Source organism: Ambystoma mexicanum, chromosome 11 (assembly GCF_040938575.1).
Source record: "Ambystoma mexicanum isolate Mex_15411 chromosome 11, UKY_AmexF1_1, whole genome shotgun sequence".
Lineage (NCBI taxonomy): Eukaryota > Metazoa > Chordata > Amphibia > Caudata > Ambystomatidae > Ambystoma > Ambystoma mexicanum.
Window position 1 is genome coordinate 1,295,104,677 of NC_090934.1, and position 24,556 is coordinate 1,295,129,232.

The following is a 24,556-nucleotide window of genomic DNA, read 5'->3' on the forward strand; positions in this document are numbered from 1 at the left end:
ATTTACCAGAACTTTGATAAAACTTCTTTCTCGAGTCTTACTCCATTTTCCTAACCCAGGTCGGGATCCTTTGTTTGTCCTTTTGGCGGGCTTCTGCCAAGAAGCCCTCCTTTCGGCACCACTGAGTCTGGGGTGGGTCTGTTGTTTGGGAGGGGGAGTAGAACCCCCGGGCAGAGTTGCCACAGCAACTCAGGTCGCACACTAACCTGATAGGCTGGAGGGTCATCTGTCAAGAAGACCACTCCACTGTGTGAGTGACAGCTAGGCTGTATGAATGGGTCTCTTTCTGCATAAAAGCAGGGTACTGAGGACTGGAAGAGCAAGAAGTCCCCACTGGAACTACGAAACCGAAGGGAAGAGAAGCCAGAGACATCTTCAGCATCTACACCACCGGTGAAGCCCTGCCGGATCGTCTCACCACTTTTCTTCCACACGACGAGAGGAGATCTTCAGCGGAGGAGCCTCCTTCCCTTGAGCTGGTGGAGTCCACCAGTTCACCTATCGTATCCTCGGACCTGCCTTGGTCGACTCGGCAGTGCCCCGCATTTGAAGACCGGATAGCCAGGCAGCTATCGACCCGGACCGCGATTAAAAGGAGCGTACCTTTTAAACTTCGTTTGGCAGCACCGCGGCTGGTTTCATCCCTGGGTAGTGCAGCGACTGAAACCTTCCTCCACGACGAGAGCATCACTTCCTCTGTTGTATCACTCGACCTGCAGGAACTACCAGGAACAACCGCCACTGCAGGAGCCACTTCTCCACTTTTAAGGTACATTGTTCCGCCAGGCCGCCCTTTCTCCGTGGTAGCCCTAAAGGTGTTTTAAATCCTTTAACTACAAAAAAGGTAGCAGGCGCCCCTCTCTCGAAAGAACAAGGCATGATAACCTGTTCAGTGGTTATTAACCACATTGAGAGTTCGCAGCCATTGCTTTTTGCTCACTGTACCTTCAGAAATGGGAAATATCCATTTGCATATCAGTCTTTGTCCCGCCCACAAGGGCAGTCCAGCACCGAAATGCTATGGCAATTCCTCTCTGAACAAGAGTACCATCAGCAACCCCATACACGTGTTTCAGCCTTGTTGGGCATCATCAGTGAGGTGAAGCTGAGCCTCTCTAAGCACAGTGAGCAGGGAGTCCACGTCTGGTTGCCCCCAGGTAACTTAGGGTGACCAACCCCAAGTTCCTTTAAAAAAATACAAAAAAGTTAGCAGGCGCCCCTCTCTCGAAAGAACAAGGCATGATAACCTGTTCAGTGGTTATTAACCACATTGAGAGTTCGCAGCCATTGCTTTTTGCTCACTGTACCTTCACAGATGGGAAATATCCATTTGCATATCAGTTTTTGTCCGGCCCACAAGGGCAGTCCAGCACTGAAATGCTATGGCAATTCCTCTCTGAACAAGAGTACCATCAGCAACCCCATACACGTGTTTCAGTCTTGTTGGGCATCATCAGTGAGGTGAAGCTGAGCCTCTCTAAGCACAGTGAGCAGGGAGTCCACGTCTGGTTGCCCCTTTAACTACTTGTGGGGTCGGCCGCCCTCTCTCTTAACATTGTCTTTCGCCTTGCATCTACCTCTTCAAAAGTTTTCTACTAAAGACTTGACTGCAGCTACAAGAACATTTTTGCTCCTAAGCTCTTGGTCCTGTACCACTGACTCTGGCTCGGGCCTATTGACTCTGGCTGATTTGTTAGATCTGCTCTCACTAGATTAGTTTTCAATGAGAAATGTGTGGATGCACCTAAATCTTCTAAACCCCTCTTCCTTCCTACTGTTTACCTTGTGGAGATCCATTTTGCTCAGTTTTCATTCACTTATCTTTCTGCTAAATGTTACTGTGCATTACTTGTTCACAAAACTTCAGGGAATTGTTGCTAGGGGGTGTCTGAAGATATTTCGGCTTAACTTGTTCTTTCCCTCCCTTTCGTTGAATTGGTGGAGTGGCATTTGTAGTTGGTTTTCAGTGTGCCATTTTGCTCAGTTTTCACTGTACCGCAAACTTGTCTACAATTGAATAGGGAGTTGTATATGCTTTTCTTTTGACTAAACTTAACTTATTTTATTAACTGTGATCTATGTGTTGACTTAGAAGTGTATAAAATAAATTTATATTCTCTTTTTAATACAAAACTTTGGTCAGTGTTTCCTTGCTCGATAGTACTGTACTACCTATTGCGTCAAACCTGAATACTGCTCATCTCCCTCTTGAGATAAGTCTGACTGCTCAGCCACAGCTACCAACTAAATCTTTGTGGTACAGACTGATACCAAAGGGGATTTATTGCTCTCACTTGTGGTCCTAATCTGGGGTAGTTCTCCCTAAGGAAACTGCCCTGGATTCTGCCTAACAGTCCTGATGCCTATATTTTGAACTGTAACCTCATGGCCAAGAAGCGTGTGCAAAGCCTGCACGTGCCGCCTTGCCCCGTGCTGAAACGCCACGCTGAAGGGAAGCTAACTGCTCAACTAGCCTGTCATACCATTTCTTGAACACTTTTCTTTTACATAAATTGTTATACCACACCATTTTGTATTTAGAAGTAAAGATTGCCAATAGGTTTATTAGTATAGGCCCTTTTATTTTGATAGACTCCACTAGGACTGCATTATTATTTTTTGAAGGTCGTAGCTTGCTCCCATCTTTAGATTTAGGTTTAGATACGCGTTTTACCAACCATCTAAGTTCAATAAACACCCTTGAACTGTGATCACTTGTGTCTGTCTTCACTGTTTGATACCATGCCTTCCTTACAGTGGGCATCGAGAGAGATAGGGCTAATCCTTACAGACTGGACAATTTATACTCCATGGGAAAGATGCCAAATGTTAAAAATATGTTACCGTCTGTTGAGGTTACGAGGGAAGCTCTAACTTCATGGTTCATTGCAAATAATCAAAACCTGTGGCTTACCGACCACAATTAGAGAGTGGTAAATTTCATCGCAGGCAAAATGCAGAAAAACACAATTTCCACCCTTTTAAAACCACCCCAACCTCATCCCTTCCCATTTTAATCCCTTAGCCCACTACCCTTTATATGTTTATTTAATCTTTTAGTTTTTTTCTGTGTTTTTGTCTGCTCTGTTATGTACCACTCCTTTTTATTTACAATAAAATGACTGGATACCCATCGAGATGTCATTGTGGCATAACCCTCCGCTACTGATTAGCAATAAGACACTGGGCCTCATAATGGGTTTGGCGGTAGCCGTGCCCTTATTAAGGGCACGGCTACCGCCAAACTCGATACCGGCCCCGGTACCCATTACTGGCCCATTACGAGATGAATGTGCCGGTAGTTGCCTATTCGCGGGTGCCGGTATGGCCGGCCTTTTGATCCCCATTCTGCCTCAGAGGGCAGAATGGGGGTCGGGCGCATGGTTGCACCGCACCGTGCATAACGGTGCCAGTGCAATCACGAGTTCTGCTCGCGGGTGTCGGTCTGCACGCCTGGTCAGACCACGCGTGCAGTCCGGCACCGGCAAGCAGAACTCGTAATGTGGTGGAGAGGTAACAATGGTGCCGGTAGCACTACCAGCGCTGTTGTTACCTTTCCTCCACATTCGTAATGAGGTCCAATATGTTGGAAGAGCTGGATTGTAAAAAAAAAGGTGCTAAGAATTAGAGATGTTTTAAGCAATTACATAATCAATGAAAATCTGGTTTTGGGAAGCGAGAACTCGGGCCATATGCGGAATTTAAGTCTCTTTTTTTGTTGTTGCAAAGGTTGAGCATGATAAGTGCTTCATTAGTGGCTAAGTTGGAAATTTCTAACATTTTTGATTTGCCACCTCAATCAGTTTCCGCGTTTCATAAGATGATGCCTATGAATCCATTACATATTAACTCTTGGGATACGTTGAGACAGGCTGAGGTGAGCGAATTGGACTTTGACATTTCAGACAAGGACTATAATTCTTTATGGCAGGCTGGTTTTGAAGCCAAGCTAGATTTGAACTTGCGACTTTAGGGCGATTATATTGGACACCTGTATGGGTGTTTGGTTTGGGAATGTTGGGAGATGATACTTGTTGGGGGTGTGGAAGAGATAAAGGAACACTGATACACATGATTTGGGACTGTTCTAGGGTTTGACATTGTTGGCCAGATGTACTAGATAAGACTAGATATGGTGTTGCACATAGTTTCCTAAGGCCCCAATTCGTATTGTTCTACTGTCATGTAGGGGAAGATGTGGGTTGGCTAGATGTAGTCAGTGGATTGACAAAGCGTTGATCATGGCTGCAAAACAGGTATTGAAAGTTTGGAAAACTAGAAAGAAACCACGAATGGAAGACTGGTTGAATGAATTGCGGGTCTTGTCAAGCTTAGAGAAGATTGTTTTTGAAGGTGAATCAGTAAGAACTATATTTGGTACTATGGACATCTTTTAATGACTTGTATGAATAGTTATGACAAGGGACACACTGGGATATTTTTGGGTTGGAGATTAAAAGAGGTATAAGGGGCCTGTTAGTGAGTGATTTATGTTTGTGTGTTTCTTTATTTTCTTGGTTGTGTTTTTTGTCTTGTTGGATACTGTATTGTTCCTTTAGCGTTAGTTGATGGTCAGAATGTTAAAAACGATGGGATATGTGTTCAGGATACTAATGGAATGGGCTGACGAATTTAGTTTGTTACAAATGTTGTGCCTTTCAGCCCGGTGTTATATTTTGTGTATTTGTTATTTAAAAATGCAAAAAGTTGGAGAACCCAATTTCAGAACTATACGACTAGATAAAAGTAGTTACTAAGAACTACCTATTAATACATTTTTGAAGTGAACTTGGTGAGACACCATCTCACAGTGAAAAGGGAGTCTTTCTCCTGTGCCTTTGTTGTTTTTGTAGTGGTAGTGTCAGGTTAGATTAGTTTGGACAGTGGACTGGTCTTTCTTTTAGACTCTCTGACAACTGACGAGCACCCAACTTAGTTTTTGTTAGGTAGGGACAACCCATAGTATTGGGAAAGTTAGGAGTTTTCACTTTTCTTTTAATAAAGAATAACCATAAAATGGAAGATAGGAGTCAGTGTTATTCTTCTGACCTGCCACATCACCCCCAGATGTGTGCTTTGGGATGGTCTTACTTTAGAAGTGTCCTTTCCTTATAAATGCCATACTGTTGAACCCCTTTCTAAGGCAGCTGTAGTTTCGTCTAGGAACAGACAATCTTTGAAGCCAATCATCTCCATCCAGACTTGCACCTTTACAAACTACTTTTCCTTATTCAGAGCAAAGCATGGTTGTAATACAAGAAATGGACACTATTTAAATGCGGTTTGGTAGAGCACGATTAGACACATGGATGGGATGGAATGGGATGGGTGTGAGGTGGAATTGGGAGGCGAGGTGGAGTATGGTACAAAACTGACCATGCAGTCCTCCACTTCCAGCCCAGAGTCCGGTGAACTTGTAAGGGAACACAGATGCTGACAATGCTCTTGCGATCATGCCACAGAATTGCCTTTAATTGGCAAACTTTACTCTCCTCTTGTTACAGCAGCTTGTCTCTCATCTTTCACAGATGTCTAAAGTGAAGGATTGAAAAACAGAGTTAATGAACAGTACTGTAGTCTAAGATTATCCTACCTTATCAAATAAATCTGGGACACCTTGTATCGACATTGGCTTTGCCTGTGGACTTCTGTAAGAGTTAAGCACTACTAAAAAGTATGCATGAATTCACAATGCCTACCAGTCATGGATATGCTTCACCCCGATGAGGGCTTGTCACAAGGGAAAGCTTCCACAAATTTAATATTGCAGCCAGACACACCACACCCCTCGTTGCCTTCAATGTTATTCCTAGGACCCTGGAGTTTGGTGGGCATTTTTAATACTATGTTCCATATTAGAAAATGTTTGCACACCTATCTATGCTGCATTTTCAAGAGCATAGTGTACTTCAACCAAGGTTTCATTTATTCAGACGAATGCAATGCAAGGCAACCCTGTATTGATGCTTGATTATCCCCCTCGGTGGGTGTTTCCAACTGGTGTGGTACTAAATGCTAGACCGTGAGAGGGAAATCCAGAGAGATATGAGCCATAGCTGGATTTACAGAATGTGATATCCAGTGTCATATACTCCCTGAGCTGGTATGTTTATCCATCAATGGGATCATGTGTTCCGGCATTGCATGGAAAGTAGATGTACATGTAGCAAGTAAAGCTGGTGAAGTAGTTCACAAGTTGAATGTCCTCCGAATAATTGTATGGTTTTCTCCAGAATTGGGGCCCTTTAAGTGGTGTAGAATGATGGGGGTGGGGTACTGCACATTAAGTGTAGCCATCAAGTCATGGCACTTTAATCATGGCCTGTTGACATTTTCTATCCCAGACAGATCAAAATAACCCATGTGAAAAGGTGCAAATGCCTTGCAGAGAGCCGAAGTCAGTAGTAGGGACACACTTGGGGGTAAATATTGCCATATCAGAGAGCGCATCCTTAACTGTTATGGAAATAAAAATGCTGGAGCACTTACTGGAAGAAGTGGTGCACACATTTTAATGAAGAAGTCTGCTTATTTTGACTAGCGAGCATATATGATTTGGTATTTATAACGTGCCTGTACACAAGTGTTTCTAGACGCCACAAGGCAAGAGAAGGAAGATGAGACAAACAATCCTACTAGGCTTTGTGTCATTTGGATTGTGCAAGTGTGACAACGAGAAGTGCAGGGGAAAGGAGAGGGGTGAAGTGTAGGGGCAAGGGGAGGGGGAAGTGCAGTCAGGGCAACATGGCTCTGAGTAAGTGCAGCCAAGGAAGCGAGGCTCTGGGTACGTCCAAGGAGGTGGGGGGGGGGCTGTAGGAGTTGCTGTTACAGGCCCCAAGTGCGTGGTAGGCAGTGCAAGGGTTGACTGGTCATGGAATAGCCTGGTACCCATTGAGGCTCTTAGGGTACCAAGCAACAAATCAGGGCAGCAGACAGGTAGGTTAGCAAGGAAGCGAGAGAGAGAGGGCAGAGGAGAAAAGGAAGGTCTTGAGCAGGTTCCAGAATTTCAAGTGGTCAGGCTCAAGTCTGAGAGGGCCGGGGAGGCAGTTCCAGAGGAAGGCACCTGCAGAGGAGAGAGATCTACCCCAGACTCTCTGCTTGGAGAAGAATCTGGCCCTCAGAGAGTTAGAGGTAGCTGAGCAAAGGGCTCTAGAGAGAAGGTATTTAGGCAGAGAGATTTGGATATAGTGAGGCCCCCCGGCCCCAGAAAGCCTTGTGGACTATGCAGAGGGTCTTCAACTTGATCTTTGCAGCCACCGGGAGCCAGTGGAGAAATTTTAATGGTGGAGAGATGCGGTCCCTGGGCTTGAGACCAAGGATAAGTCTTGCAGTCCTATTCTAGATTAATTGCAGAGGCGGAGAGTAGAGTTAGGCAGATTGAGAAAGAGGCTGTTGCAGTAGTCCAGCCTGGAGAGAATCAGAGCTCTGGAGACAAAGTGAACTTCTGGGGGAAGGTGAGAAAAGGTAGAATGCCTCTGAGGAGGTGCAGCTGGAGGTCAGCCTTCTAGGCAAGGTCCGTGATATGAGGAGAGAATGGGAGAGTGGAGTAGAAGATGACACCAAGGTTTTTTGCCTCACCGGAAAGGCAGGAGTAGAGGGCCAAAAAAGGGTGGCCAGAACGAGAAAGGGAAAGCGGGAGCAGGAGTCGCATTGAGAAGAATCTCAGTATTTCTGGCATTGAGGCAGAAATCGTTGGAGGCAGACCATTCCTGAATCGCGGATACAGTCGGGAATGAGCGAGGAAGGCGAGGAGGCTGAGGGAAGCCTGAAGGAGGGGCAAGTGTCATCCGATATGGTACACTAACCTTCACCCTACCCTATAAGATCTAAAATAAAATTGAAGGGCAGCAAATCCCAACTGGAACATGGCAGCTCCAAGTGCATATCAGCAACACAATAAAACACAATAAATGCATTTAGAATATAAATAATGCTATAGTACTGCAACAGATGCAAGGTCAGTTCCAAAATTATGGTGGTAGAGGCATCTCTTGACTTTTCCTCATGTGGAAGACAATGTCTTATCTACTTGCCAATCAACACTTTGCAAGGGAAGGCCGCAGAAGCATTAACATAAGTATCCTTGCACTCGGCTCAAGCTAAATTTGCACATGGTCCAGGCGGTTTCTGTGTAGCGCCACATCATAGAGAGAGGTGGTGGGTGCAGTTACTTTCTACTAAAGCATATTGGCAAAATTAAAAAATGAATCAAGCAGAGGTCAGTTGACAAGACTACTGGTCTTGCATCGTGGCAAAGGACGCATTGCGTGTTGATGTGTATTACAAATCTTGAGGACAGGTACTGTACTCAGAATAGTGTGTGACTCTAAAATAGATACAAATACCAATAAAACTTACTGTTAAGTTAGATTTAATTTATATTATGTACTGCTGCAGATATTTTAGAAAATGTATCTATACTTGGCTAATAGGCATTGCTTTACATGTCTTAGCTGACGTCACCATAGCAGTGTCCTATTCATAGAGCCACAATTTTAGTCTAACCAGAGTAAGTGTCCAAAGTCCTACCTTGTTGTTTTTAGACCATTCCTTTGTCTTGTTTCTACTTAACTGCAACTTTACTTGTCACTAGGAATAAAGCTTTTAGTCGATTGATGGAACTGGGTACTGGTCATGATGTTGTGATTGCCGTCATTGTAATTAAAGGCCATTTTAGCCTATGATAACTCACAGATGGAACTTTCTCTCTTTGTGACAGTTTCAGCAGTTTTCAGCCCACTGTAAATCTCTGGTTACTGGGCTGCAACTTCCAGTACTACCTAGGATTACAGTAGCTGCTCCAGTGATGAGGAGTGTTCCCAGTTGCTGCAAGAAACTGGAGGTCTTGTAATTATGGAACAAAGATGTAGAGAGAAACAAAAGAAGTCTGCTCAAGATCTTTGGGACCATACACGTCCAATTTAAGCAATGGGTCCTGTGGTGGGATGGTGCAATGGAGATCCACCTGTAGAATACCTTTCTCAGGTACCAACATTATTTGTGACACAAGCCCTATTGAGCTCAAAGCACAATTGTAGCAAACCCAGACCCATGGTATGTCCAAATAGAGCTCTCTGGTCTGTGTTCTGTGATGAATAAGAAATGATTCCTCCCAGTAATCTGGCCTGGAACCCTTCTCATGTGGCCAGGGAAGGGGCAGACGCTTCCTGATCCCGACCCTGGGGGTGGTGTTCTGCAGGAGGATCACATGGGTAGGGGGGAACAGGCCAGGAAGACTAAAAAAACCCTGTGTTTAACTTTCCCCATTACACCACACTTTTAATGGCTGTTTGTACAACAGAGGAAGTCATAAAGTCTAACCTTGTTGTTGAAGACAAGTCCCATAATAGCATAAGTACTAGGATGAGGAAGAGGGCTGAAGAGTCCTGCTGTAGTAGTAGTCAGGCAATTAAGCCTGATAGCTCACAACTGAGGGAAGCTGAGAGGCTTAAAAAGCCCCCTCAGGTGCAAACAATTAGAAGGAGCTGGAACTGTGGCTGGAGTGTATGCAGTAGTAGCGGAAGAAGGTGTGGTGTTGGCAATTTAGGTAGAAGTGGGAGAACCAAAGGGACACCAAGACTCTGATGCAGCAGATTTCACCTTCTTGTCCTGTGAGGGTTTTGTGCCCCCAAACTCCGGTGTGCAGAAACTGCGCATCGGAAGGCATGCAGGAAGGCTGCCTTTCCCCATTGGAGCCTAATTGCAGAGATTGCAGAGCAGGAAGCATGTCGGAGACCGCGGTGAGCAGCTGTCGTGAAGCCGTGGGTCTCAGGAGCGAGAGGGACTTCTTAATTTAGTGGCCGGACCGGAGACGCCTTCAGCGCGGAAAGGTATGGGTCCTAAGTGAAGCCAGAAGTCGTAGAAGTGGTGCAGTATGCAGTGAAAGGAAAGAGAGTTAAACCGTGCATTCCGATTCCTTGCTCAAGCACTGTCGGCAACAGTATCCAGCTTAATAATCACTTGCGTAAGAGTAGAAGTGATGTGAAGTTGTTTGTTGAGTCTTTAACAATGGGACACTTGAATTGCAGCACTCGCGTATGATCAGAATGTTTTCTCTTTCAATTGCATGAAGAGCGAACTCTACGAAAAGCAATTGTTAAACTTTAAACTCTTTAAAGCACATGAAGAAGTGGTTGTGTTTGCCTATTTAAGATTCTAGAAGGAAGAGTGACCTATACATCTTTTAACGAAGTCTACCAAAGAGAAGTCAAGTGTTTAAACATTGTATTTGAAGTTGTAGAGAGCAAGCATTGCCCAAGCCAATAATGAACAAGCTATTCCCCAATTGAGACTGAAACCAATCTTTCCCAAAGCCAGAAAACAGTCTAAACAGCACTGTGAGTCAAATAGACTTCAGCATTGCATAAGATACAAGTGTTTTAGTATTACCTGAAGCTAAGAGAGTGGCAACAATGCTTCTGGTTAATTATTCGGGCTAAGGCTAACAGTTGGCAGAGAGATGAAGGCAATGTTGGGGAAGGGAAACCTGCTGCTTATAAATGTTCTTTTGAAGTTGTTATAACTTACATTGTCAAAAACAGTAGGAAGAAGAAAGAAGTGTTTCCTGAAGGCAATTCTTGGTTATTACTGGTTGCAGACAGACCAGAGGCAAAGAGGCCGCCCTCTGAAAAGAAAGGTTCAGAGGGAGAGTGCCTTGCCTACTTGAAGGTGTTGAAGCACCCGAAAGTGAATCTTTTCATAACCAAAACCTGTTTGAAGTCAGAAAGTACTGAAGCTGTAGTGGTGTCACAAAATACGGAAGCTGTGATGGTGTATTTGGTTATCAGTAGATTTGAAATGAAGGTGGAATACTATGAGGCAAAGAAGTAGGCCCTCATGGTAAACTTTTGTAGAAGATGAAGTTGTTGAAGTGGAAGTAGAAGTGCTGTGAAGTCATTCTGACAAAGATACCTACCGTGACTTCTAATTTTGTAAAGAGAGACCCGACGACTGTTAACCGAGAGCTGTGTTTCATTAACATTTACAGAAGTTATATTTCCTTAGAACTGTGGTAATTCTTCTTGGACAACTGGAAGTTGTGGAAAAGCATTGTAGCTGGGAATGACATTGAAGCTTTTGTGGTGAAGAGGGAAGTGTGATCACCAAGAAGAAAAGCTTTTCTGTTATTAGAACTTTGGTTAACAAAACTTTACTTTGACATTGAAGACATCAAGAACTGAATTGACTGTATTACATGCATGGATGTCTTTGTTTATTTTTGTTGAACATTGCAGCTGAGTTTACCTTGGACCCAGGTTACTAAGAGGTTGTCAAAAGAGACTGTGAGTATGATTGTTGATTTTATTTGAATTGCCATATATTTTCTTTTTGTATTTGATGTTGAAGTGTGAGGGTCAGACATCCGATATTAGTGTTTCCCTTTAGTTTTGATAAGCAGGGGAAATCCTGGTCGGAGTAGGGATTAGTAAGGTGTTTGATAACATTTATAATTTAATAAAAGGGCATATTTTGAACAATCATCCAAAAGTTGTCCGTCTCGCATTGCTGACCCCTTGCAGTTACATCCTCCGTGTCTAGGTATTCCTGCATGGTTGCACATTGCAGACTCTCTGAAGGCAGAGTGTTGGTAGAGTAAGTTACTCTGTTGGTCCTGCTGGGTCATGGGGCAAGGCACCGCTAAAAGATCCTTATCTGGTTCAGCGGTTCCGGTATCCATAGATAATGGGAGAGCTTTGCCATCAGGAATGGATTTAGATGGACTGTTCGTGCTTCTGCTTCATTTGAGGCTTTCTATTTGTGCTTTAGGGAAGTGTTTTAGCAGTAAACAAAGTCCTAGTGCAGACCCTCTCTCTTTAAGGAGATTGTGGAATCTCCAATCAAATTTTGGCTGGCACCCAATCACTTGGGGTTGCTGCATTCATACTTTCTGGGTCTGTTACACAGTTGTGTTTTGGGATGTGTATTCGCAAGCAAAGTCCAGAAACCCTTTCACACTAGTCTGACCCAGGTCAGATCCAGCAACAGCGCTCAGCCAGGGAATGCCAGTAAAAGGCTTACATCTATGTCGCCCTTTCTATCAGTGTAAGGCTGTTTCAGTGGCTACCTAAAACTCTGCTCATCACCATTTGCTTCTTGTTCACCTACCTGGCCAAAATACACTGTGTTGGAGAGCAACCACTTGGGTACAGCATGTACTCCAACAACAGTTGGGTATTCTGCTACCCAGGATGTTAAGCAGATTTAGGGAGATTTCCTTTTTGCAAATCTTTCTCACTCTGTCCCGAACCTCCCAGCACTCACTGGGAGTCTTTTTTCATGGACCTTGAAGGTGAGTGTTTTATCTCACTCACCTCCTGAATCCAGTTTGTTTTGGGGACATAGGATTCTCCTTTTAGGATTCAGTCAGGGGAGACCTCTCCCTTGTGTTTTGGCATCCATATTTTCCTATGGCAGCACCCCCATTCTCTGGGGTGTGTGGCCAGTGGCTCTTAGGACTACTCCTATGTCATTTTGGGTGCACTGTGTATCCCATGTGTCTATCAGTGCAGGACATTTCGAGACATGTGTTTTGACCATTTCAGCACAAGCCATCTTACATGTAGTGTTGTGGGGATACCTGTGTCCCATTTTCTTTGTTCGAAGTAACCTTTTTGTTGCTTTACAGTGTAAGGAACTCATGGTGGCAACAGTAGAGACAGACACAAGTGATCACAGTTCAAGGGTGTTTATTAAACTGTATGAAGGGGTGAGTAAAACGCCTAAGGTAAACCTAAAGCTAAGATGGAAGCAAGCTACGACCATCAACTAATACTAAGGCAGTCCTAGTAGCGTCTTGTCAAATAAAAAGGGCCTATACTAAAAAAAATCTATTGCTAATCCTTACCACTAAGTTACAAAAAGAGTGTGGGATAATGTTCACCAGAAAAAAAGGAAGTGTTCTCAAAATGATAAGTCAGGATGGTATGGCAGGGTCTCCCTTCCCCACGTTCTTAGCACAGGATAAGACGAGACTCCTGAGCACAGCACACTCCTGGGCCTCTCCAGCACGAGGTTCACAAGTCTATTTCACGATACCAGAACCTGGTCAAGGGTCAAGTCTCTTTACTCAAAGTCTCTTGCCTTAGAAGGCTTGCTGGATCAAAACAACAAACAAACAAAAGTTCCTTCTGTAGTTTTACACCAATGGCCGATTGCTCTTCGCCCGTAGGACCTCCTTCCGTCAGGCTCGGATCCTCTTTGCAAAATAGGCCTCCAGCCGTCGGGTTCACCATAGCCTTTCAGATATTACTTGTAACATTCATGAGCTTCAATGTCTGTTTAAACAAACAATATTGTGACAACCCTCAACTGGGTTCACTCTCGTCGACACACTGTTCCCGGGTTTGTTACTTTTCACCCCAACTCGTAGGCATCACTCAGCTGGGTTCACGTTTGCCAGATATACAATTCACTCTACTTTATCTCAATGCGGGATTCACTCTCAGTAACTTTCCCCTTGGCATCCCTCTGTCAGGTTCACACTTGCCTTATTCCTCAGTTCACAATCTTATCAGAAAGTGTGGTTCCCGTCCCCATAGCTATTGGACAAGGGATTTGACGTGACCCCTGTAGGACCATTCTGACATCTCACAACGCCCTTTCCCAGGGTCTTCTGGTACTTGCAGTTTTAACACAAAACACAAGGGGTCAGCAAGAGTCCTCCAAATGACCACTCCTGTGGCGCCTGACTACTGTGCAGCTGACACTTGTCTGGGCTTTTTCCAAAAGTTCAAACACACAAACACACAAGTTCTTCTAAAGTTCCTTGCGTTCATATAATGTTGTCACTCGCAACCTTGGGCTCAACGCAGTTCGGTTGGCATTCAGCTTCCTCCGACTCATCAGCTGTGTTGAACCCATAGGCTGGCCTTGCTTCTGGAGTCAAGGACGGTACCACGGTAGCCAGCATGCCTCCCCGCTTATGTTATCAACGCGGTAGGACCCCTGTTCCCCATTGACATCGGTTTTGTGCCGCTCGCCAGCTGTGACTCCCGGTCTCATGATGTCAATTTCGGAGGCTTCGCGGGTCTGAGTTGAAAAGGGCAAGGGCAGTTCCCCCTTCGTCGTCCCTCCGGGTCTCGCCGCCTTTCTCCGCCATTTGAATTTCCAATTCGGTATAGCTGTGTCCTCATGCGTTCGGCCTTGTGCGTAGTGTGCTCTCGTGCTCTGCCTTTTATCCCTGTGGGGAAGTTAAAGGTCCGTCAGGTGTGCATGGTTATTGTCAGTTGCCTGACCTGTGTGTTGGGACATGTCAGGTAAAACACTCTGGTGTTAGTTCACTGTTTGTTACAGTGTAAGAAAGTGTTTGTGTCAGAAAAGCAGGGGTGGTACAATTTCTAAATATCCTACAGAGTAGGATGGGGAAAAGGGGTTACAAGGAAGGTGTTACCCCATCTCTCCCGTCAGTGTGCCACTTCCACTCCCCGAAGACCCCTCATCCAGGTGATCCTCCCCCACTGGTCCACCCCCAGGAACTGGATCCAGTAACGATGGCTGTATCCTGGCCACCCGGATGACAGATCGCCGGGGACTAGTAAGTGAGACACCTTAAGGTTTCTCACACCACACATCCTCTGAACTGGCTGTTGGCAGTTTTTACATGTGTACCCTTTCTGCAGGTGCACTATCATGCGCTGCCTTTCTAGCCGTGATAATGCACTCAAAGTACCATATACCCAAAATGCCACTCCTTGTACTTCAAGCCATGTTAAAGATGGCCTGCCCTTTGTTGGCCGTCCTTCAACCTTGCCAGGTGGGGATTCTCTCTTTTTATCATGCAACTTGGTGTGCTTCTTGTAGTAAACCTACAAAGATGTGTGTGAACTGGCAGAAAGTGCGGAGGGGAGGCTGTCTGCTCCCAAATCAAGTTCCTCCAGGGGTGTGGTTGTTGCTGGACAGATTCTGTGAGGCTGGCTGTTTACGTTTGGACAGCCATCTCCAAGTTTGAATGTTGCAAGCACCCTTATAATGGGACTGGGGTCTCCCCAAGCATACATTCTGGATTTAAGGAGATGGGCTGGACCAAGTTGACCACTTGAGCTGAAGATGACTTGGGGACGCTGGAAGACTGTTGTAGAAACCAGCATTGGCTCAGCCAATATCATTGCTGTGTGATCTTCGACCCTCTGCCCGACAGGAAAGACCTCTGTGAAGTGTCTTCCTCCCTTTTAACTGGTGGTACCAACCAGTCAGCTGTCCTGCTCGAGACCTAGTGCCAGTTCTCTGTTGTCTGAGCATGCACCTTTGCATTTTCTGTACAAGGCCAAGATTCAGCTGTGCTTTGTTTCAAGGACTGTCATTTGGCCTAACGGCTGGAAATCATTATGGGCATCATCTGGGCTCTATAAACCCTTTGCGCTGCCCTCAACCAGGAGACAGGCCTTTTGGGAGGCCAGAGTTCTACCACTGAGCTGCTCTGTGCCCCCTTACCCTTCCCGAAGTCAGACCGAGCAGCGCAAGCCATGCATCCATCAAGTCGTCCATGAGGGTCTTCTTGATGTGGGACCAAACCCTCCCTACCGTCTGAGGTCTCAAGAGGAGCTGAAATAGAATTAGCAGTGATCGCCCTTGACCCTGTGGCCCACCTACCTTGGACACTGATCATGACGGTGAGATAAGTCTTCCCCAGTGGTCTTCCGTTGCAGGTGTCCATTTCTAGCATTCCAGGCTTTCGGGGTACTGAGATTATACATCTCTGAAACTGCCCCCTCTTCATTAAGTTTGTATTAGGCGCAAATTTGGTACTTACATTGTATTGTCTGAATAGCCTGCTTCTGATACTAAAGTAGTTTGTAGCCCCCAGTGGGTTTCCTAACTGTGAGCTGTGTATATGTACATTGATAGTTATACTTACCTCTGGATATCTGAAATGTGCCTTAGTGTAGTACTGTAATAAATTAATGTTATTTTTATATTTACCTGTGTCCATCTTTTTATTTGCTAGTTCTGCTATTTATCTGTACTACAACACAGCTCCCCCTTCCTCCTTCGTTCAGCCTTGCCGCTTGGTCTATGTTCCTTAAGAGAGTGGTTTAACTCAACTGGGGTTATAAAAGCCTTGCTAACCCTAGGTTGGGTTTTCTAAATCCTGCCACAGGTAGTGACTTTGAAAAGCCCTCCTAACAAAGTATGACTGACTTAGAGCAGAGTGGATATTTCGAAGACCGTATCTGTTTGTTTTTAGCCAGAGCCGTTGTAATTCTGGTGGTGAGGTAGTGGGTCAGGGTGGGGCTAGAAAAGCTAGATCAATTCTACCTTGAACGTATTGCTGGAGGTGGGCGGGTAATGTTGAGGAAAGAGTTTATTTGTAATGGTGGCCTACGTTGGATGTTGAGGATTTTACTTTTGAAGCATGAGGGAAGTTGGTAGACTTATGCTGTGATGAAAGAGAAGAGGTAAGAAGGTATTTGCATGCGGGTGGGTACTAAATGTGGAAACTGTTTAAAAAGCTATGGACTGAGTTGGGGTACTTTTCTAGTTGATAGACCTGTAATCACTGTGAGGTCGATTGTGATGGCTGCATTGCCGTTGGATAGTGGTGAGGCCTGCTGTGCTATCTCCTGATGGTGAGGCCTAGACTGCATGCTGTTTGTGGTGAATCTTGCACCACAGTCTGCTGAGAATGACATCTGCACGGTGTACTCTTTAGAGATCTATTGTTTCACCTTTTTCAGTCATAGCTGCCTGAAATGTGATAGTATGGAGGTTTTGCCTGACAATTGTCAGGTGGTAATCTCAGTTCATGGGTGAATCTGTGCCGTTAGCGTTGTAAATTCAATAATGTAATGTTTACAAGCGCTTTGCGTGTGTTGAGTGTATCAAGGATAGAAAAGTTGGGTATGTTCTAATAAATATTGTTGAACATAATATTGAATGAAACTGATGCAAAGGAAGCAACTCTGGTACAGATTAAAAGGCTCCAGAAAAGGAATAATATACTATTTCATATGTTTGTGTTTTGACTACTGCTCTGTACTGTTATTGTGGTTTCATGTGTGAGCAGCTAAGGAAATATAAAATTGCGTCTTTTTAATTTTTGAATCTCTTTGCAGGTAGCTGAGCCAGGATTAAATACAGGTATGTTTGCTAAATGGCATTTCTCTGATACATTGCAGATTTCCGTTGGGAAGAAAATCATGATTTTGTAAAAACAAGAAACAATCATGCACACTTTTTAGTCCTAATTAATCTGAAAGCCTAGTCTTCCACACACAGACACTGATGGGACAACAGCTAGACAGTAAATGACAGAACAACACAGGTCTGGATTTGAATTCTTTTGGAACGGTCAATCGAAGAAAATGGATGTCTTTACGTTTTCTGTCTGTTTTATCAGTGCCATCAGGGTAACCTCCACTCACTTATGGGGTACTTCATCATTGGGTGGAAATTGGAGCATATGTTTCATGAAATAAACCTTAAGTGCTGTATCCCCCTTGCCCACTGCATGCTGGTCTGTACCATATTTGTATGTGCCTCTTCCACATCCCTTTTTCCCCATTTTGCTAATGCTAACACTGGTATGACCAAGGTCTGTGTTGTTTGGTCCCTCAAATGACATGAAGGCCTATATGCCACTGAAGTCCTTAAATCAGGGAGTTACTCCTCTTAGATTGTGATGCAATGGCAAAGGCCGTAGTGCCAAATGTTAATTTGTCATATATATTGATATTAGATGTCAGAAACCTGAGGGTATCCTCGCACCTACTCACCTTGGATCCTCTTCTTAGGTGGTGGCCAGGAAAAGGCCATCGCTTTTGGATCCTGACCCTGGGGGTAGAGAAGCGAGGGAGGATCACCTGGGTGGAGGGTCCTTGATGATTTGGATATCCACAGGCGAGACATTGGAATCCCCCTTTCCCTTATGATAACCAAACTCACCCTCCCCCAGCCTTTATGGGCTGTTGCAAACCATCTCCCTTCATTTCCCCTCATGTAACCCAATGTAGTACTGGGACGAGGAAGAGGTGACTAGGAGTATTGAACACTACTAAGCCATTTCACCACTCTAGTACTGAGATGAGGAAGAGGCCTGCAGAGTGTTATGAAGGTCAGGCATGTCTCAAGTGTTCCACTAATTGTGACCAGGTAATTACCATTTGGGACTCTTACCTGCAACATGTCAAGTGGTTGTAGGTGTATAAAACCAGCAGCAAAGAGACCAGCAGGGAATCATGTATGAGGAGGCAGCCGAGGTGGGTCGTGCAGCAGAGTCCTGATGCTGGCAGACGACCCCAAGAAGCTGAAGAGCCAATGGCCAGGCGGGCCACAAGAAGGCCTCAGGTGTAGGAGCCTCAATGATCGGAGGCCTGCAGCCGGAGCTGCAGAAACAGAAGAAAGAAGCAAAGTGAACGACAGTGTCCGCAGAGAGAAAGCAGAGCTACTGGTGGGATACAAAGAGAAATTGAAGTGCGAGCGGAGCTCGCAGTCGAAGGAAAACATGTCGGCGAAATGGAAACAGAAACCACAGCTGCCTGGAGGAGAGGCCATGGACTGTTGAGTGAAGAGGGAAGATCACTTGAACCGGGGGGCTCCTGGGGCCTGTGGGAAAACCTAAATAGATGCTGAATAAATGAAAAAGCATGCACAAGGTGAAATAAACCCCAACCAACGGATTGATCGAAGAATAAGGACAATATAACATGCAAGCAGCAGATTAAAAGATCACAGATATTGAATACCAAACTGAATGAAAGCTTTTGGCAAAGTTGTAAACTGATGACAAGTCCTATTGAAAGCAAATCACAAGCCCTATGAAACACAGAAGAAAGCAAATATGGAAGATTGCGAGAGAGCACAAAAGCAAGGTGGTGAAGGAACAAAACCAATAAGAAGTGAACTATATGTGAAAATACATTGTGGCAAGGCCAAAAACTGGCAAAGGAAAGAACACATTGTGGCAAAGCCAGGTGAGTGTGAACCACAGGTACAGATACAGAAGAACCTGTGTGAGCAAGAGAGCTTTAGGGTTCCTGGTTGTGCAACCTGTAATGGGTGGACCGTGGTGGACCATGTGGTCTGACAACTGTGCCTAGACCAGGACAATCCCAATTGTGAAAGACAAAGAGGTTGCTGAAGTGAAACGGAAGAAAGCAATCTGATTGAACTGTTAAGAAACCAGGAGTGTAGAATTGGTCTGGAGCTGTTTCTGAAAATTGAACGATTTAGAAGAAGTACAAATTGATTGTTTTGGGGAAGGGAATCCAGAGGATTAGTGGAACTGTCTTGAACTTGGGAATGGGAATCCAGAGACTTTTTATGGAACTATCTTGAACTTGGGAAAGGGAAGCTGAAAAATAAGCCAGCCGCTCGAAGAAGCTCAGATCTTGGAACGCTATTTCTTTTATTGCTGGCATCCCTACACATTGTTTAGCTTTAGTTATGAAGGCAAATATAGGTTTTGGACACAGACCGACTTTTAAGTTGAACTTTCTGACCCAGACTTTCCTTAGTTTCTTTAGGTAGGGAAATCCCACCTTAGTTTGTTAGGCCTTCAACCATCCTGACATTTAAGTTAATAAAATAATTCTGTTTCAACTTTGAATCTGTTGTCTCTGTCTTGCTTTAAGATGCCTGCACATAGAACAAATTGAAAGAGATAAAGGTTGAAACATGATATAGGATATATGGTTTAGAATAACATAAAACACATGATAGTGAATACTAATCAAAGGACATTTCAAATATAAAATAGTCTTTTTAATTAAAATGTAACATTTAGTTGAATGGGAAATACACAGATCTCTAACCGCTGTCCACACCATTATAAGGGTTTCTTCTCCGCTTCCAAAGGAAGTATATGCTAGTGTCCAACTCAGCTTTTGGCAATATGCTGGATGGGAAAGCTAGTCCTTCAATGCTAGAAGCACATCCGCACTCTCACCTTTTTAGAATTGCCCTTGAAACAAATTTCAGTGTATTCTGCAACTTGCAGCAGATGCAGTTATTCTACAGACTAGTGATGTATACGGTTCAGAAATATATTGCCACAACACGTTTAAAACGTTAGATAGCTTGCCTTCATCCTTGGATGAATCTTCTGATCTTCTTAGAAGAAGCTTATTCACTCTGTATTTTGATGTCCAAATCCCGTCAGTTAAGCTGCTCATGGTTAGTCTTTCTCCTATATATATATAATTTGGTTATTTATAACACACTTCATACCCAGAGGTTTCTAAGCGCAGACCCGGGGATAGAACCTGTTGCTCTGCTTCGTTTTGCTTGCAAGGTGAACGCGTTGCTCCTGAGCTATCCTTCCAAGACTATAACTCTGCAAGGACTCTTCATCTGCTGCCACAGTCCGCCCTTCCTATGTTTTCTTGCATTTTTATCCTTGGGCCCTAAGCTGCACCACTTTTAATCTTTTAGTTTGGTGACTGTTGATCCATTTGCCCCATATGAGCCTATCATCAGCTTTTTCAAATGTCCTCTTGCTGAAATCTTTGCTTGCTGAGTAGAGTCATGCTGCACTCTTTTGTGCCACCATCCCCTGCAGACCAACACTTAACCACTTCATGTGCCGTTCGCGGAGGGCTATGTACACTTAAGCCAGAAAACAAGATCTGAGGGTAGGACCTTGTTTCAGTTAGATACCTCCGGTTGGGAGGTGTGGACCAGTTAGCCTTATTTCTAGCTAACACCTTTAAAGCCTCTACTTTATCGTAAATGATTGAGGGCAAAGGCCAGTTTGCTCTTACCATATAGTGCATACATTATTGCAGCAGGCTTTTGCTTATAAAAACACTCTGTCCTGGCAGAAGCCACCAACAGTGCCACGTTAGTGTAGTTCTGTATCCGCCTACTCCAAGAGTCCACATGTGGTGGTAGTGCAGTTGGTAGGTTGTACTCCACCTCTAATCCGTGATCCATTGCAAGGTGAAGAATTTAACAGGCGGAGCAAGTGATAATAGTGCATCACAGCTGTGGTGCAATATGGTGGAATACCTACACAAAAAAACTTCTCGGAGGCCACCGGGGGCGCACAGGCAATGGCTGCCTGATTCCCGTGCTCCGCCAACGGCCAGGTCTTAACCGGGACTGAGACCCCCCCCAAGACTCCCCCGAGGCAAACGTGTGGGCCGAAGAGCAGGGAGAACCCCTGGTGCCCCCACGGAGCGAAACAGCGGGGTCGGAGGACCCCTGGAGAGCGGAGATCCGGGGCCACAGACCCAGCAGCAGGAGCACCGCAGAGGGCCCGGGCGGCGCGAAGCCGGAAGACAGAGCCGCAGCCCACCGCACAGGAGATCGGGACGGGGGGGTCGTCCTCCTACGCCGTAGCGGACACAGAGCGGGGACCGGAGGGACCCACCCTGGGAGGGGTCTGCCGGCACCTCCCAAGCGAAGTCGGCGGGTACCACGTGAGAGACGCGCCCGACTCGGAGACGGGAGCGCCGGCCTGATGAGGCCACTGGAGAGGTGAGAGCTGCGGAGCGGATTCAGGCCCCCCCGTGGGGGATAGCGGGCTGTCCGCGAGGCGGGCGGCAGCTCTTCCGCCCCCCCCACCTCCATAGTGGGCCTCAGACAGCGGGGGAGGTGCCCCCACGACTATCACGCACGGGTCACGTCCACGGCCTGCCACCACACGGCGACCGGCGCGGCTGCCGGGCGCCCCTCCCGCGGCAAGGAAGACACAAAGGGCGCGGAAGGCCCAGAGGACACTGGGTATGAGGCCCCCGCTGAGGGCTGGCGGGGCGTGTGCCCGCCCAGAGGGGATTCCCCAGGCACAGCAGAGACCCGTGAAAGGAGAGAGAGGTGGCCGATCCCCCCCCGGATCCCCAACCCCACCACCGGGGAGGGCTTTGGGCTCAAGCACCATGCTGACAGGGTCCGCGGCCCACCACCACGCAGTGACCAACGCGGCAATCAAGCACCCCTACCCCCACCAATGAGGACATAAAGGGCGCGGAAAGCCCTGAGGATACCGGGTGTGAGGCCCCCGCCCGAGGCTGGCGGGGCGTGTGCCCGCCCTTCCACCAGTGGGGCACAGGTAGACCCGCGAAGTGACCCGCGAAGTAAACCAGGAGCTCCCCTCAATCAAAGTACACCCAACGGAGAGCCCAGGGGGGGAGCGAATGGACTGGCAGAGGAACTTGCAGAAATATTGCTACCGAGACCCAGGCCCCTACGAAAAAGACCCGGTCCAAGTCAGAGAGATGGCCCACTCAGATGCCGCTGCCCCCTCAACGGAGGCAATGGAAAGGGGCTTTGCGTCCATCTTGCAAGAAATTTGAGACATGCGCTCCGACATTGCCCAGAAGTTTGAAAAGATGGACCAACGGGTTGACAAAGTTGAGGACAGACTCCTACAGGTCGAATCCAATCAATCCTCCTCAACAACCCTAGAGATAGAGACTAATATGAGGTTATCAGCCCTGGAGAAGAAGGAGGAAGAGAGGTCGAGACAAATGGACGATTTTGAGATTAGGGAACGGAGAAACAACCTCAGGTTTTTTGGGGTCCCGGAGGCAGAGGGGGAAACGGAGAGAGAGCTCACCCGAATGGTGCGGAACATAATCGCCCTCCTCTTCGAAGAGGAGATGACCGCTGAACTCACGTTTGACCGGGTACACAGGGCGGGTGGACGAACAGGGGGTCCTTGATCGATTTTGGTCCGGTTCCACTACTATCTGACACGGGTACTGGAAGCAGCCAGGAGAGCCCAAGAGATTACGTACAACAACTCACAGGTCTCCATCTTTCAAGACCTCTCCGCATACACACTATCCAAACGCAGGATGTGCCGCCCCCTCACACAGCTGCTGAAAGAGAAGGGAGTATGATATAGATGGGGGCTTCCCCTTCTCCCTAACCTTCGAATACCAGGGCCAACGGACGACGTTGATCACGGAGGAAGACATCAAGGGAGCCATCCAGGACTACGTGGTGGACCCACCCCCCCCGAAGGGGGCCAACAGGGCCGGCGAGCGAAAGAAGGAAGAAATCTGGGGCACGGAAATTTAGGAAAATGACCACTCCCTCACCAGCGAAAGAGGCAGAGCGGAATGACTCGGAGGGATGATCACCAAGGGGTCCCAGCCAGCACTGGCGCGAGAGAGTGGTCTTCTGGGATGACCGAAGTTAGCTAATTACCTACAGGGCGGTAATCCGGGGATCACCGAAAGGCAAGAATGGGGCCAGAATCCTGCTGAACAGCAAGTACAATGGGGGCAATCACAGGAACGAAATCGGGGGGCGGGGTTCATAAGAAGGGGGTTTTGCAATGATCGCCTGGCCGAGAGGGGCAGGCTGGTGGTCCGGCCAAAATGCCAGCAATGGCGGAACTATCTGGCTGGACGCCGGGGCAGGGGGTGGGGGTTCGCGATCAAGTTGGGGTTTGTTTGTTTGGGAAAGGGTTAGGGGGGCAGTTGGGGGTACATTTCAATAGCGTCCATCCGGTGAATCAAGGGGGGCGAGAAGGGAGAATCGATGCGAAGTTGTTGACCAGCAGGGCAGGAAACATTGATTATGGCTGACAGCCGCCCGGCCCTGGGAGTGGGTACCCTGAATGCGCGGGGGCTGAACACCCCCACGAAAAGATCTCTGATTTGTAGAGAGTTCAAGCGGGCGAAGCTAGACTTGCTGTTTGTGCAAGAAACACACTGGGCAAGGGGGAAGGAGCCCAGGCTGCGGGGGGGAGTAATCGAGGAGGTCTTCCATGCATCCCACAGGACTAAGAAAAGGGGGGTGGCCATATTGATAGGAAGGAAGGTAGGGTTTGAGAAGGAGGCGATCTTGAAAGATCCCGAAGGCCATTACCTGCTGATATGGGGCTCCCTACAGGGGTCCCCCCCTTACCCTGGCGGTGGTATACGGCCCGAATGAGAGCCAGGCCCAATTCTGGGAGGAAACCAGGGACAAGCTCAGACTATTCACGCAGGGCCCACTGGTGGTGGGGGGTGACTTCAACATTGTCCTGGATCCCTCCATAGATAGGAAGCGGATGGGCCCCCTCAACCCCAGGCCCACAGAAGAGGCCATGGCTCAGAGCTTTCGGAGAGTGAATGAGGACCTGGGCCTGATAGATACAATCCTGACCCCCAGAACAGGGATCCCCTCCTTTACTTATTACTCAGCCATACATAATTCGTTTTCCAGGATAGACTACATCTTAACGGATGAAGAATTTCGTCCGTATGTAGCAGGCTACAGGATAGACCCAGTCCCCTGGTCGGACCACGACATGGCCCGAGTCACCATCGCAATGGGCTGGTATGGGGAAAGCAGAGGGCGTTGGAAATGCAACGACGCCCTGTTAAAGGATGAGGTCTTTGCTCAGGAGGTCTTGGACTCCATAACAGAGTTCTTTGAGCTTAATGATAACGGAGAAGTGACCACGTATACGCTCTGGGACGCCTTTAAGGCAACCCTACGAGGAGTCCTGATAAAAATAGGCGCTCTAAAGAAGAGGGAGAGAGAGGGCCAGGAGAAAGCCCTGCGAGAAAAAATAGCCCGTCTCCAACCGGGCGGATCCCTGACACAACCCCTAAACCGTGACCGGGTGGCCGCACTGGAGGACTATAGGCTCCCGCTAAAAGATCTCCTCCTACACAAAACGGAG

The 24,556-nt window shown here is 46.8% G+C and overlaps 1 protein-coding gene across 3 annotated transcripts in view; it reads left to right on the forward strand.

Annotated features, from left to right (window-relative positions):
* The window catches only part of SECISBP2L (SECIS binding protein 2 like), a 1,017,636-nt gene that overhangs the window by 375,274 nt on the left and 617,806 nt on the right, over window positions 1-24,556 (forward strand). For all 3 annotated transcript variants that reach the window (XM_069624786.1, XM_069624787.1, XM_069624785.1), the window contains one exon: window positions 17,052-17,076. In XM_069624786.1, the coding sequence (XP_069480887.1) occupies window positions 17,052-17,076 (25 nt within the window). The remainder of the gene's footprint in view (window positions 1-17,051; window positions 17,077-24,556) is intronic.